The sequence below is a fragment of the Heloderma suspectum genome, chromosome 1 (genome assembly GCF_057233095.1).
Source record: "Heloderma suspectum isolate Gila_16-S chromosome 1, 16-S_ref, whole genome shotgun sequence".
In the NCBI taxonomy this organism is placed as follows: Eukaryota; Metazoa; Chordata; class Lepidosauria; order Squamata; family Helodermatidae; genus Heloderma; species Heloderma suspectum.
In genome coordinates, this window is record NC_139458.1 from 307549827 (window position 1) to 307564711 (window position 14885).

The 14885-nt window shown below is 45.2% G+C and overlaps 1 protein-coding gene across 2 annotated transcripts in view; it reads right to left on the reverse strand.

Moving 5' to 3' along the window:
- Positions 1–14885, reverse strand: part of MDN1 (midasin AAA ATPase 1) — a 159079-nt gene that overhangs the window by 89740 nt on the left and 54454 nt on the right. For both annotated transcript variants that reach the window (XM_084827091.1, XM_084827090.1), the window contains exons 36-44: positions 14634–14842; positions 12320–12442; positions 11802–11999; positions 8796–8903; positions 5190–5378; positions 4507–4596; positions 4120–4380; positions 2081–2351; positions 101–260 (exon numbers count right to left, since the gene is read on the reverse strand). In XM_084827091.1, the coding sequence (XP_084683217.1) occupies positions 101–260; positions 2081–2351; positions 4120–4380; positions 4507–4596; positions 5190–5378; positions 8796–8903; positions 11802–11999; positions 12320–12442; positions 14634–14842 (1609 nt within the window). The remainder of the gene's footprint in view (positions 1–100; positions 261–2080; positions 2352–4119; positions 4381–4506; positions 4597–5189; positions 5379–8795; positions 8904–11801; positions 12000–12319; positions 12443–14633; positions 14843–14885) is intronic.

A 14885-nucleotide genomic window follows, 5' to 3' on the forward strand; every position in this document is an offset into this window, starting at 1 on the left:
TTCTTTGATTTAGTACTGGATTTGTAAATGAGATACAATGGCTTGTGGGTTTTTTTAATATTTATATTTAAAATAGCTGCAACTGTTGTGGTAGGTTTACCTGCAGAAGTTAACATTGTCCATCAGAAGCCAGTCTCCTGACTGTAAAGCCTGAACCAACATCCCATCAACCCATTCAAAAGTACCATGGTTGCTGCTATTCATAAATTGAACAACTTGCAGTTTGAAGTGCCGAAACTCTTCCACAAGTCTTGAAAACTCTGAAAAAGGGGGGGGGGGAATGCTTACAGATACATTTCAATGAATCGACAAGCCAGTATTCAAAGGCCGCGTTCACACGTTATGTTAACCTATGGTGGGTGGCTAGCCATGCAGGGTGGGCCATTTTGCGAACCCATCCTGCATGGTTAGCACCCCCCCAGACATTCAGGCAAACATCCCCCACCCTGCCCCCCAGTCCTCCACCCCACATCCCAGGTGACCTGGCAGCAGACCCGTCTTGTCTGCCGCCAAGTCCCCCTTTCTGGCTCTGATCGCAATTGTGGTTCCCACTTATTTCCCTGGTCTCATTTTATGCAAAAATAGGGCTGGGGGAATCTTTAAAGAAGTGCCTCCCCCAAAATCAGATGGGGGGGGTAATCCCACCTGCTGCCATTGGTGCTGCTGTCCAAGTACCATGGCAGGGGGAGATTCTGCCCCCTCACCCAATTTTCGGGGTGAGCACTTCGAAAATCTAATGGACGTCTATGGGCAAAGAGCTCCATACACCTCAGCTGGACTGTCAAAGCGCCCGTCCAGAAAACTGGATAAGGCGAGGAATTCCATGTGCCTCCATCATGGGTCCCTGGGGAAACAGGACCCATGGCGGGTGACTCTCCCCACTCCAATTTTTTTGCAAGGGGGGGGGCTTTTACAAAATTTCCCCAATCCCATTTTTGTGCAACATGGGACTGAAGAAATTTTAAAATGGGGGAACTGACTCGATCAGGGGTGGGGGCAAAATCCAACCCCCCCCCAGGACTGATGGGGCAACACAGTTTGGGGGTCTTGGATTTGTCCCCCCACCCCAATTTTCAGCTTTTTTATTTCTGCAGACCCCCGCAAAAGGGGGCCGGGAAAATAAAAAAAGTGCTCCAACCACAATGGAGATGGCCATCGGAGCCAGGAAGGGGGGATCTGAGGGGGGAAGAGTGCCCTGACAGCCCCTCCATGGTGCCATTTGGGCATCATTCAAGGTGCTGTCACAGGCAAAGGGAAAGGGCATGGGCAGTGGCTTGGGCAAGAGCAGTGGGAGATTTTGCCACTCTTGCTGAGCGGCTCGCCACCTGATTCCCTTTACCCACAGCGGGCTGGCAGATGAAATGCCAACCCATTGTGGGTAAAACAAACCACTCTGCAGACCTTGAGTTCTCACAGTGGGTTGTTTGGGGGAAAGAAGCCACCATGGGTGGCTAAAACAGCTCACAGACGACACGCTAAACCATCATGGGTTTCTCCAGAAAACAACCTACTGGCAATTAGTATGTCGTGCAAAGTCAAAGTTTTCAAGCACTATCCCTAAAAACAATAACTCAAGGAAGAGATGATAGTTTATGTACTAAGAAAAATTTTAATGATTGTTATTCCATTCTTGTTTTTTAAAAGGGATTATTATTTCCCTCTATGCTCATTTTTCACTTGAGTTTTGCAATTGCTGGCCACTGTAACTCGAAAAAGTCAATAATTCTATGCAATGTTGGGCTGGTTCACACATTCAAAACAAGCCACCATGGTTTGTTGTGGGCTGCGGTGTGTGCCAGGTGCACACTTCATACTCACAGCCTAGCCACAGCTCGTCGGGTCATCCAAACCTGGGCAGCATGGCTTATTGAAGGATTCTTAACAACTCTCAAACAGCCCTACATCCATGCACACCCCGGCTCACAACAGGCCACCATGGCTTGTTTTGATCGTGCAAACCATGTTTTTTTCTTCTCTGTAACTCTAATAGTATAGAATAACTTGCATTTGTATATTCTTTGTTGATATATTTAAAGGAAATAAATAATATTCCACTACATCCTACGGTTTCCACGGGTACCTGGCTTTGAGTAGGAGTTGAGCTTGGCATTCAGCCGCTGGATCAATGCAAGGACCCCTTCTAATTTATTCACTAGATCAGTAGTTATCGCTCGATTCCCTTCCCCTAGAGTCTTGGGTTTGAAAGTAAGAACGAAGCTGCTCCAAGCACGCAGCACAAGCTCAGCATCATCTGGACAGATAGGACTGAGGAGGAGGCTGTCTCTTAAAAGCGTGCTCACAACATTCTCCACCTTCTCCAGCAAGCTCTTCCATGGCCTAACGATGTCAACCTATAGCATATTTTATTACATCAGTTACATCTGGATTCTTTTGCCACATTAAAAAAAAGATTAACCAAATAACTGACTGACCAGAATAGATACACTATTTTTGGACAGAACTAATTTTCTGAGGAGACTTAAGGAAGCAGTTTCCCTTCATTAAACATCACAGGCAAGGTTAAACAATAGCGTTAGACGCTGCGGTTCATGTTAAATGGTCCTTCGGTGAAGTGCATTCCCATCCTCCCTAAAATATTCTGCACATTGGTGTTTGCAGCATGTGGTGTTGTTGGGTTTTCTTTTTGGAGTGGGTGGAGCTATGCAATCGCCCTAATCCAGCAAAAGGGAATGTACACTCAAAAGCAGATTTCTATGCACTGATCTGGGAAATGTTCATCGAATTCCACTGGACTGGCAACTGCAAACTCAATACCAAACAGACGTTCTGTACAATTTGCTGATTTTGGGGATGATGTCGGATACAATAAATGCAGGAACCGCCCCGCCACCACCACACACAATTTCCCAGCTACCTCTTCTAATAAGAAAGAGGGGGAAACAGGATTTGAACCTTCTTATTACACCAAACAGGTAATCAGCACAATGAAAACAGTCCCAGCCACCTATTGAGAAGGTAAGCATGTATCACTCACTGCTACACATGTGTATCTCTAATCCAGGGCCACTAATTTTTGACTGACACAATTTGATTCTCTCTGCTTCTGGGTATATTTCCTCCCTGCCTTTTAAAAGAGTTATGATTTCACACAAGACAATTATTTGCCAATACTGTGAAGGTATACTGGAACAATGGCAAAAGAGGCACATTATAGGACAAAACTTATAGACCAGAATGGAGGTGAGTCTGTGCTTTCCAGAAATGCAGAAAAAAGCTCGATTTTTTATTAGCACTCAATTAATGGCCACATTCAATTGTAATGTTAAACCATGATTTAAAACCATGTGAATAAGCTGCAGTGAGCAAGCCCCCCGTCCTCCTATTATACATGGAAATTTGGAAGCTTCCATGTTTGTTTAACCACAGCTTATATAATGTTGTTGACCACAGCTAGCAATGTCATCTGAATCTGTTATGAATTTAAAACAGGGATACAGAAACTCCTTCACGTGGAGGGCTGAATTCCATTTGAGAAGCTTTTGAGCGCCACATTCCAGTAATGGACAAGGTCGAAGGCAACAGGGGTGGGCCCACAAATGCTCCAAATACTTGCATATTTTAGCTTAAAGCTCTTACTGTCAGTAACTAAGTCTTAGGAGAGGCATTTCTACCTTTTAGAATGGGGAAAAACCACTCAAAAGCCAGGAAACCATCCAATGATTGGTGGTTGGGGGAAAGGCCAAAGGAATGATGTGTGGCCATCTGGAGGACCCTCGAGGGCCAGACTGGGACCCTGAGAATCTGTACCCCAATTTAAAACAAGCCAGCTTCAAACCTAGTTTATGAAGCTGGCTTGTTTAAACTAGCCATAGTTTACACTAACCATAGTTTCAGGTCCGTATGACAAGGCAAGCTGTGGTTAAGTAAAAGCAGAAGCGAACACTTCCAAAAGTGAACACTTCCAAACTCCTCCTCTCAGCCACATGTGGGGGAAGAGTATGTGAGCTCAAGATTCACTGCAACTTATTTGAACACGGCCAATGAATTTAAACCTTGCTCATTCATCTATTTCCACATGTAAGTGGAATTCCTGTTTGCATGTGACCTGTTTTTATTTCCAAATGACTAGGCACCCCCAAACTAAAAACACACACTTACTTGCTCAAATCCACCCAACAGCTCTGTTGTATCCATAGCACTGTTCATTGCCATGATCTTTAACGGATGACCAGTTAGATATGCCAGTAACTGAACGAGGCTGGTCTTGCCAGCAGCTGCAGGGCCCACCAATATTGCCATCCAGCTCATATGCACACATTTCATGATTGATTCCAAAGGCTGGAGTGAATGGTGGAGAAGTGACAGATTTTTGCCAGGAGGAGGAACGTAGTTGGCACGGGAGAGGATCGAGAAACCAACCTTCAGAATTAAAAACAAAAATGCAAGTACATTAAATGTGTGCGAGCACAGTGATGGTGGTGGTGGTGGTAGGGAGAAAATCAAAAGGAATACACTAAAATAGTAGTTGTTTTTATTCTCTCTCACCTGGATGTCATAAGGAGTGATGTGGAACTGTCTGGTTCCCATATACGGATTAACATTTTCACCGAAAGTGTCCTTGAATAGGGAGACCACCTAAAGCAGGCCAAAAAAAAGAGTCGGACCACATCTGTACTGAATGATGAAATCCTCATCTTCCATTTCTACTGCAACTATCATCATGAACTATTCCTAAACACTTTTACATGAAACTTGTCATCCTTGAATGGGTTGTGTGGGTCAATGTGGCTGAAGTCTGCTATCTGCTTCAGAAAACAAATCTGTCCAGCTGGCAACGCTCAGATGTATTATGAATCAAGCATCATTCCTACAGAAGTTCTACAGCTTGGAATGTAAAACTAGATTGTGCACATGTGAGGTCAAACAGTTGTTAATTGTTCCTCAGAAGTAGTTAGTTTTCATCTAATTCCAGGAGACTAATAATAACTCTGTACACTGTACTGTAGCTGTCTGTACTCTGCAAAAGCCCCTGAAAGCTGATTGTTAAGGCTCTAGGGAAGTGTGCTGTCCATGAATTACTGGCACAGACAGCTCAGTTAAGTTCCTAACCATTTTGAGCAAATTATTTTTTGTATTAAGATCTAAAAAGTGGCTTAACATATCCAAACACTCAAAACAGCAAAGGAAAAAAATCCAACAAAACTGAACACATTCTTCATGCTCCTTACCTTCTCCTTGTCTGCTTTTGTTCTCATTCTTTCCCAATATATCAAAAACATGTGTTGGCCTGGGTCATAATTGCCAGGTGACTGGTCCACAAGCATCAGCTGACACCATCGGAAAAGGTCACGCAGATTAAACTCCCAGGGTCCACCTTTATGCCCCCACTTCTTCTCAATCATAACCTCTTGATCGATCTGAATAAAGTACCAATTCAAAAGATTACATACTACAACATCCTTCAGTTATTAAGATAATTAAAAGGTCAGCCCACAAAATTATATTCACTACACACAGCGAATCCCCGTCTACTATAATTTCATTGCTCTTGGAAGTCAACACCACACAACTAGTACTGCATTGACGAGGACTCTTTCAAAATCTTCATGGAATGTTTATATTTCAAAAACTCAGTACATACGTAAAAGTCTTACATGCAGTTTTCCTATTATTTTTTTGCGACGGCAACATATTGTGCCCTAACGCCTCTGATCAGTCCTTCAATTTCAAAATATTTGACAACATCTGGAATCGGCAAAGAATCAGGAATGCTATTTAGGTAAACCAGGAGGCCAAACATCACCTCTGTATTCCAGGGCTCATATGATTACTCCTCTATAGAATCTACTGGTTATTATGAGGTATAAGAGGAGCCACAACAAATGCTTTGATACTATACCTTCTTTGGAATTTAAATCTTCAGCACATCAAAGAATACGTCTTTGATTTCAGGACAGAGCCGATGGAAGATCTGCTGTAAGGTTCTGAATGCCCTCTCCTCCACAGTAACCCCAAATGGCACCACCACCAAAGAACAAACAAGTCTGTTTCTCCCTCCACACCCACACCCCCAAAATTAATAAGGCAAAGTTATTTCTTAGAACTATATTGCTTCTTTTGAACAATAAACATATATAATGGCTATATTGGGCATTACTACTCTATTTTTTAAACATTTTATTTATTTATTTATTATTAAATTTATTAATCGCCCATCTGGCTGGTCACCCAGCCACTCTGGGCGATGTACAGCACACCATAAAACAATTTAAAACAATAAAATTCTACCATAAAATTTTTTTAAAATACCCTAACCCACCCCAAATGCCTGCCTGAACAACCACGTTTTTAATGCACGACGGAAGCTCATTAAAGAGGGGGCATGACGGAGTTCCCTAGGGAGGGAGTTCCACAGAGTGGGGGCCACCACAGAAAAGGCCCTCTCCCTCGTCCCCACCAGTCTAGCTATCCTGGCTGATGGGACAGAGAGAAGGCCATCCGAGGCTGATCTTGTTAAGCGGCCTGTCTGGTGTTGCTGGAGGCGCTCCTTAAGATAGGCTGGGCCAGAACCATATAGGGTTTTAAAGGTCAAAACCAACACCTTGAATTTGGCCCGGAAAACAACTGGTAACCAGTGCAACTCCTTCAGCACTGGAGTGATGTGATCTCGCCGGCGGCTGCCTTTAATCAGGTGAGCCGCCGCGTTCTGTACCAGCTGCAGCTTCCGAACCGTCTTCAAGGGTAACCCCACGTAGAGCGCATTACAGTAGTCTAAACGAGAGGAGACCAGGGCATGTACTACCGATGGGAGCAGATGGTCGGGAAGGAAGGGGCGCAGCCGCCGTATCAGATGGAGTTGATACAGCGCTGTCCGGCTCACAGCTGACACCTGAGCCTCCATGGACAGCTGGGAGTCCAAAATGACCCCCAGGCTGCCGACCTGGTCTTTCAAGGGTAGCCGTACCCCATTCAACACCAGGTCAACATCCCCCAGCCTCCTCTTGTCTCCCACCAAAAGTACCTCGGTCTTGTCAGGGTTCAGCTTCAGCTTATTCCTCCCCATCCAGCCACTCACCGTCTCCAGACATTTGGACAGGGATTCTACGGCCAACCTTGGTGAAGATTTGAATGAGAGGTAGAGCTGCGTGTCATCCGCATATTGATGACACTGCACCCCAAACCTCCTGATGATAGCATTTATCATTTTATTTAATAATTCCAACAAACAGTTATCTATGATGACACCATGGTAGCAAGAAGTGTCTTCATAAAACAGTTTTACAATTAAATACCAATGTTTCAATGAACAGCTCAACCACCTACAGTTTGCCAGATTACAAAGGATGTAATCGAACCCTGAACAAGCAGTTGCCTTATTTTAGCACGCTCGTGTGATTTTTGCATTTAAAGCAGTGGTGCAGCACAGCTAGGGCTCACAGGGATGCAGTGCCCCTTCACTTTTGTTATTAGCAGGGATGCTGATATCATCTGCCACCCACTCCTCAGACTTCCCTGTTCCCACTGAGCTTAGCTGCAATCCTCACAGTAGCTGTGCTGGGGGGTGGGATGAATTTTCCCAGCAGCAATATATTGTTCCCTGTTGTAATGCAAAGTACTTTGAGGTAGCAATTCAGACCCATTAGTTTTACAACAGACCTGCTCCTGGTGGAGATGAAAACTGGTTTGTTGATATGGATTAACAAAGCTGCCTAAATTTTTGGATTTGCTTTGGGGGTTTGGCTATGGTGACTGTAATGATAAGCACCTGCGCCTCAAAATTTACCACTACACCACTAATTTAAAGATGTTAGGGATATTAAGGTCTTATTCATTTGCCTATTTACTTGGGAGTAAATCCCAATGAACTCTTGTGTGTACTCAGTCTTGGTAAGCTTTAACTAGGGTTGTGAGAACACATCCCAGCTCAGGTTCTCTGGGCGCCCGCCAAGCTCTCCCCCTGCTCGCTGGCCCTCCGGGTTGCAGTCGAGCCCCCCCCCCCCCCGTAAGCTCCCCGCAACTTACCCAGGCCTGTTCGTCTGTCCCAATCACCATGTTTTTAAAAAACATGGCAATCGGCAGTGCTTACCCATAGATTTATTTGCAAAAAGCGCTGTGAATAACCCATATACTCGAGTTTCACAGCACTATTTTGCATATACGTCTATGGGCAAGCACTGCCGATAGCCATGTTTTTTAAAAACATAGCGATCGGGACAGAGACGAACAGGCCTGGGTAAGTTGCAGGCTGCTTACCGACCACAGAGGGGGCGCTCAACTGCAGCCTGGAGGGCCAGCAAGTGTGTGCGGGGGAGCTCGGGGGGCGTGGGTGCCAGCGGTCCAAAAGATTTGCGGACTGAGACGGGTGCCCATGCCATCCCTAGCTTTAACCACACAAATGGAACAGGCACTCACTAAGTTTTTGTGTGGACACAGTTGGCAACAAAAAAACGTAAAAAATTAGCAAGACTGCAACCAAACAAGTGTTTCTGTTTCTCAGTTGTCTTCTTCCTTTCCTACTTTCTTTCACTTTCTCTCACTAACAGTCTCCCAGTACTCTTCTTGTCTGACAGCTCTCTGAAGACATCCATATAGCCAGCTGGTCATCTGTGAAGCCTAGCTAAATGGGAAGGATGATCACCTGCCACTTCAGATTTGCAACTGGCTGTATTTGTCTTATCACATGGTCATATATTACAGATGACCACATTTCCACACAGTTGCAGTTGTTACGGTTTTGGTCTACCAGGGCTCCGTGGGATAGAGTCATCTGAATTCTCAAGTTCTACTTCTTAAGATGACCTGCACTCAACATGCACCCAGGCATTATTATTTACCTTGTTGTTGAATTCAACCATCTTTTCTATATATTTTTTACCAATGGCAGGAAATAGGGTGTTCCCAATGTACTCCATATCTGCTGCTGAAAGTGGGTCCACGTAAACCTACACCATCCGTAAAATTAAGGGGGAAAAAACAACGATGAATTGTGCAGACACAGAAAATAGACAGGGCACACGCAACTACACATGTCATTCCAAAGAAGTAGGGACCCCAGCAATGTCAAATATTCACACATTCTGAAGCGTATGTATAACAGACAGAAATTGTTTTGCCAACAATACTTTAAAATATTAATAAAAGCTACAGACTCTTTCTAAAGTCCCAAACTTGCACTAACGGAACAATGAGGAAATAAAGGGCAGAAATGCCCTTTATTGACCAGTGTTGTAAGCATTCCAGTGAACTGTTTCCTGTTTCAGGATAATGGTAAAAGCACTCTGTTTTGCTTGGGCTTTTAGTCTCACTCTGTCCCAAATAGGCCCAGTGCGGACGTAGTATTTCCCGATCTCGTCACCACTCTGCAGGGTCACTTGTTCTCCCAGTCCTCCTACCCTGCACATATTCCCTTCTCCTCCCTTTTCATCATTAACCACACTGGGACATTACATCTTTACTGAGGCTAATGATTAAAATGAAAACCTCCTCAAACGCAAACAATAAAAACAGCAAGTTGCTGTACAGACAACAGCTCCAACAGTGTTGTAGGACAGCTCCAGGCACTCTTGAATGAAACGGATTATCTAGATCCATTTCAATTGAGCTTCAGGCCTGGTTTTGGAACGGAAACTGCCTTGGTCGCCCTGTGGGATGACCTCTGCCGGGAGAGGGACAGGGGGAGTGCGACCCTGTTGATTCTCCTGGACCTCTCAGCGGCTTTTGATGCCATCGACCATGGTATCCTTCTGGATAGGTTGTCTGGGTTGGGAGTAGGAGGCACTGCACTACAGTGGTTCCGCTCCTACTTGGATGGCCGATTCCAGAAGGTGGTGCTGGGGGATTACTGCTCTGTGCCATGGGGTTCCACAGGGCTCTATTTTATCCCCCATGCTGTTTAACATCTACACAAAACCGCTGGGGGAGGTTATCTGGAGGTGTGGGCTGAGGTTCCATCAATATGCAGATGACACCCAGCTCTACCTCTCTTTTACATCAAAACCAGGTGAGGCAGTGACTGTTCTGAATCAGTGCCTGGGCACGGTAATGGACTGGATGAGGGCTAATAAACTGAAACTCAATCCAGACAAGACGGAGGTACTGTTAGTGGGTGGTTCGTCTGCCCGGCTAGGTGATATTCAACCTGTTCTGGAGGGGGTTGCACTCCCCCTAAAGGATCAGGTTCGTAGTTTGGGGGTGCTCTTGGATCCAGAACTGTCACTTGAGGCACAGGTGAACTCAGTGGCATGGAGCACTTTTTTATCAGCTTAGGCTGGTATACCAACTACGCCCTTATCTGGACAGAGATAGCCTAGCTACAGTGATCCATGCTCTGATAACTTCTCGTCTGGATTACTGCAATGCGTTATACGTGGGGCTGCCTTTGAAAACGGTCCGGAAACTTCAGCTGGTCCAAAATAGGGCAGCAAGAGTGTTAACAGGGACTGGTCTGCGAGCTCATATTACGCCAGTACTTTTCCAGCTGTGCTGGCTGCCAGTCCATTTCCGGGCCCGATTCAAAGTGCTGGTGTTAACATTCAAAGCCCTTAACGGCTTGGGGCCAGGTTACCTGAAGGATCGCCTCCTCCCATATGTGCCTGCCCGGACCTTAAGATCATCATCAACGGCCCTTCTCCGTGAGCCCCTGCCAAAGGAAGTGAGACGGGTGGCTACTAGGAGGAGGGCTTTTTCTGCTGTGGCACCCCGGCTCTGGAATGAGCTCCCTAGTGAGGTTCGCCTGGCACCTACATTGTATTCCTTTCGGCGCCAGGTGAAGACCTTTTTATTTTCCCAGGCATTTTAGCTTTCTAAATTTTTATCTTTGCTGTTTTAAATCTGTATTTTAAACTCCTGCACTGCTGCTAGGTTTTATTGTGGTGGCATTGTTATATTGTGGTTTTAATGTTCTGTATATTTTATATTGTTTTATTGTGTGTTGTTTGGATTTAATTTTTGTGAACCGCCCAGAGAGCTTCGGCTATTGGGCAGTATAGAAATGAAATGAAAGAATGAATGAATGAATAAATAAATAAATACAGGCACTAAGTGCCTACATTCCTAGGCTACAGTTGCATGTACTATCAGTTCAACCACTGTATAGTACTAGCTCTTCTAATCCTCAATACATCTACAGCCAGGAGACTTATGCAAAAATTGTAGTCATCAGGTTCCTCCCCCTCTGCCGACCCACAAGGTGGATGGAGGCAGGCAGCTCTGTCCAATAGCAAAGGAATCCCTCCACATTGTTTCCTGGAGGAAAGGCAGGAGAGGAGCATTCTGGCTTCCGCTGAGGCTCAGAGAAGGGGTCCACCCTCTCTGTTGAGCAGCAGCAGCAGGATTATCCCTCCCTTCACTCCTGCAGGAAAGAGGCTGGGAGCTTGGAGTCTCTCTCCTAGGCTGCTGCTACAGCCCCCCCCCCCCGCCTCTCTATCATGCAGGAAAGGCAATCAGGGAACACATGGCCATGACACTGCTGGGATGATCCCCACCCATCTCTGCAAAGTTTTGAGGAAGTCTTTTTGCTCATAATGCTCACCAGAGGGCAGTGTCATACTTGCCATGGTGAATATAATGGTGAAAGCCCAAGAAAAGCTCCTGGTTTTTAAACATGACAGATCCTACTCTACTTGGCCATATGCATTTTTAGAGTGAAAAGCATTTTTAGCTCCTACTCAAACCACTGAATTTAAGACAAATCAGTCTTACTTCAGTGGGGCTGAATCAGCATGGAATCAGGGATTCAAGCTTAAGCGGCTTGTGCACTAGGCTATATGTGGCTTCTTTGAAACTTATTCAAAATGTGAAAAGGACAATGGGGATAGTTCTAAATGAAACCATGGACTTGCCTGTGTGAATCTGTTCAGAAAGGACTTAGGGAGCCCTTTTCTGCCGCCTCCTTGCCTGTAGGGATTCTGACATCCAAAGATCTTTGTCGTCTTGTGTTGCACACGGAAGCTCATCCCCAACTCAGGGACGTAAATTTCTGCTCGATGGTCAAAACAGGCATTCAGACCTTCTAGCACCGACTGAGAAGCCAAGTTCAACTATTTGATGGAAGACATCAGAAAAGTCTCATTCTCCCTCTTCTTCACAAAATCAGTATCTGTATCTATATAGTGTGTGCACGCATGTGTATCTAGATAGATACACACACACGCACTATATTTTGCATATTTATTATTTCCTTTAGCCTTTTGTCCAAAATTACTGCTTGGTTCTCACCCATTAACGTTATGACCTGATATGACCAATGTTATATCAGGTTGAGATAACTGGCCCATTTCAGTCAATGGGACTATACCAATATCTGTGGTCAGAAAAAGAAAAAAGAGCCATTTTTTGTATTATGTAAAGCTGAACTCACTTCATCTAATACAATCCAGTGTCCAGATTTCAATGCTGCAAGCAAGGGTCCATCACGCCAGGCAAACTCCCCTCCTTTGCCACCTTCAACAGGCAAGTCTGTGCCAAACAAATCTGTGACATCCTTGAAAGAAGAACGAGAACCCACATTTTCCAAGTGCAAGTGAAAAAGTGAGGCTTCAGAAAAAAAGGCTTGCAACGTATTTTTAAAATTAGAAAATTCAGTAACGCACTTTAGAGTAGCAAGAACTATGTGTAATTATCTTCCTCCACAGCAAAATAGTGAATTCCACACACAAAAATGACATAGGATGTGTCTTTTTTTAAAGGAAGAAAGTTTAAGCAGCACACTATGATGGAAGTTCTTTCTGTCTGTATTTTAAACATCTACTTTGTCTCCCACTCTTTCCTGAGTTCTAGAAGAATTTGTCTCTACACTCGATTCTTTGGAAATATTTACAGCCTTGTATCTTTTAATGTCATGGTAAAGAGAATAGGAAGGAACATTGGTACATGAAGATTTCTTCTCGGTGGTGTGCAACGGGTGTCCAAGCTGGGCTTTAAACTTCCTACTAAGTTCAAGAGACAGGGATCATGTGACCAAACTATTTAAGATATATTTTGCCTCCCTGGAGAAAGTCTCTTCTAGTTCTATAATAGGGACAAGCTTTATGGAAAAAGACATGAAAAAGCCAGCATTTCCCAGAAATAGATTAAAGACAGGCAGAGAGGGAAGACTAATTGGAGAATGTTTGTAGTGCCTGTGGACTATGGTGTAGAGCAGGGTGCAGAACTACTTTTGGGTGAGTGGGTGGGTGGCCAGATGACCCCACCAAGCCCTCTGCAGGCCATATGACATCAGTGGACACGGCCACGGCCATCTGACATAATTTGCTTCCTGGCCCAACTGCTGGGTGGATCTTCCCCAGTGTGGGCGAGTCCCAGTTCCCGCTGCCCCTCGTCGCCCTGCACCAGGAGGGGAACCTCCACTGTTAGCTCCGATCTCAGATCGGAGATAGCAGCAGGGGGATGCCCTCCAAAGGGGTTCCTTGGGGGGGGGGGGGCTTGGAGTCTTAGCTCCTCCCCTATGGGAATCCCAAGAGTCTACATGGGCCAGAGGTTCTGTACCCCTGGTGTAGAAAAATCTGTGCGCAATCCATTAAGAATTAGAGAGAAAAACCCACCATTGAATGCAAGTAAGCGGGGGGACTGGATACCCACCACACACCAAGAAGAAGAAACTTTCACGGTAAGTACCGATGTGTCTTTCTCTGTTGGAGTATGGGAGGGCAGCCAAGCTGGGATATGAAAAAGCAGTGTGACAGCCTGGGTGGGTTGAGCAGCTGTTTCATTAGGGCAGCCTTCCCAACCTGGTACCCTCCAGATGCTTCGGGGCAGTATCCAACCGAAACATTCTGCAGACTGAGATAACACTAGCGGAGCTGCACAATGCATTGCACAACATGCTGCATAATGGGAGCAAGCAGTTGCAAAACCAGCTGCACAACAGGAATGCACAACGGGTGGCACAATGCACTGCACCAGACTTACACAAAACCACTTGAGAAACCATGCACAAATGTGACTTTAGTTGGATTCTTCTCTTGCACATAGTTCAGAACCTGGTTTCCGCCAGTGCTAATGGAAACATCATTTGCGCTAATGGAAGGACACAGCTGGCTACTGCCCTTGGACTACAACTCCCAGCATTCCTGATGATTGGCCATGCTAGTTGGGGCTGATGGGGGTTGAAGCTCAAACCATCTGGAGGGCACCAGGTAGGGCAAGGCTGCATTAGGTGGAGGAAGTGGTATGTTTTGCCATTCTACTTCCAAAAGCTGCAGAGGCCTAGTTCTCTTAACTTGAAGTGTTTGTGCATGTAAGGAAGAAAGACAAAAAAGAACATTTTGAAAAACAGATCTGTTAGGAGACGGTTTCAAGAGAGAGAGAGAAAAATATGTCTGGTTTGTGAGCAGGCAGAGATGGAACTGGGAGGGCTCTCTCTGGGGAGGCAAAGTATCAAAAAAGCTTAGTCATATGATCGCTTTCTCACTCCCTTTCTCTTAGGAGGGAGAAATAAAACCTAGCCTGGATACCTACCCGCACCAGCAGAGAACAATGAACATACATGCTCTCTATTATTATGTCACTAAATTAGCTGATAATAAATCTAACCTACATCTAAATATCCTCCCCTCTCAATCAGAAGCATCTCAAGACTTAAGAGAAGTACTTGGAACTGGGAAGTTTGCAAGTACAACTTCTCACATTCACATGGTCAGAAACTCCTGTTAGGACTACAGCAACCTGCCTACCGTTTGCTCAGACAGATTGATGCGAACAAGGCAATTTCCTGAAGCCTTTGCCAAGACTTCTACTAGGCTGGTCTTCCCAACACCTGGAGAGCCTTCCAGGAGAATGGGCTTGCTGAGCTGCAAGGCCCGTAACAACCGCTGCGCATTCATTGCTGTGGTTCCTGCATTTACAGCATAGTCCGTGACATTGTTCTTCTGGTAAAGAGGGCCTACAGCATAGAGAAAGCAATTTTATTGTTAAAAAAGGATTAC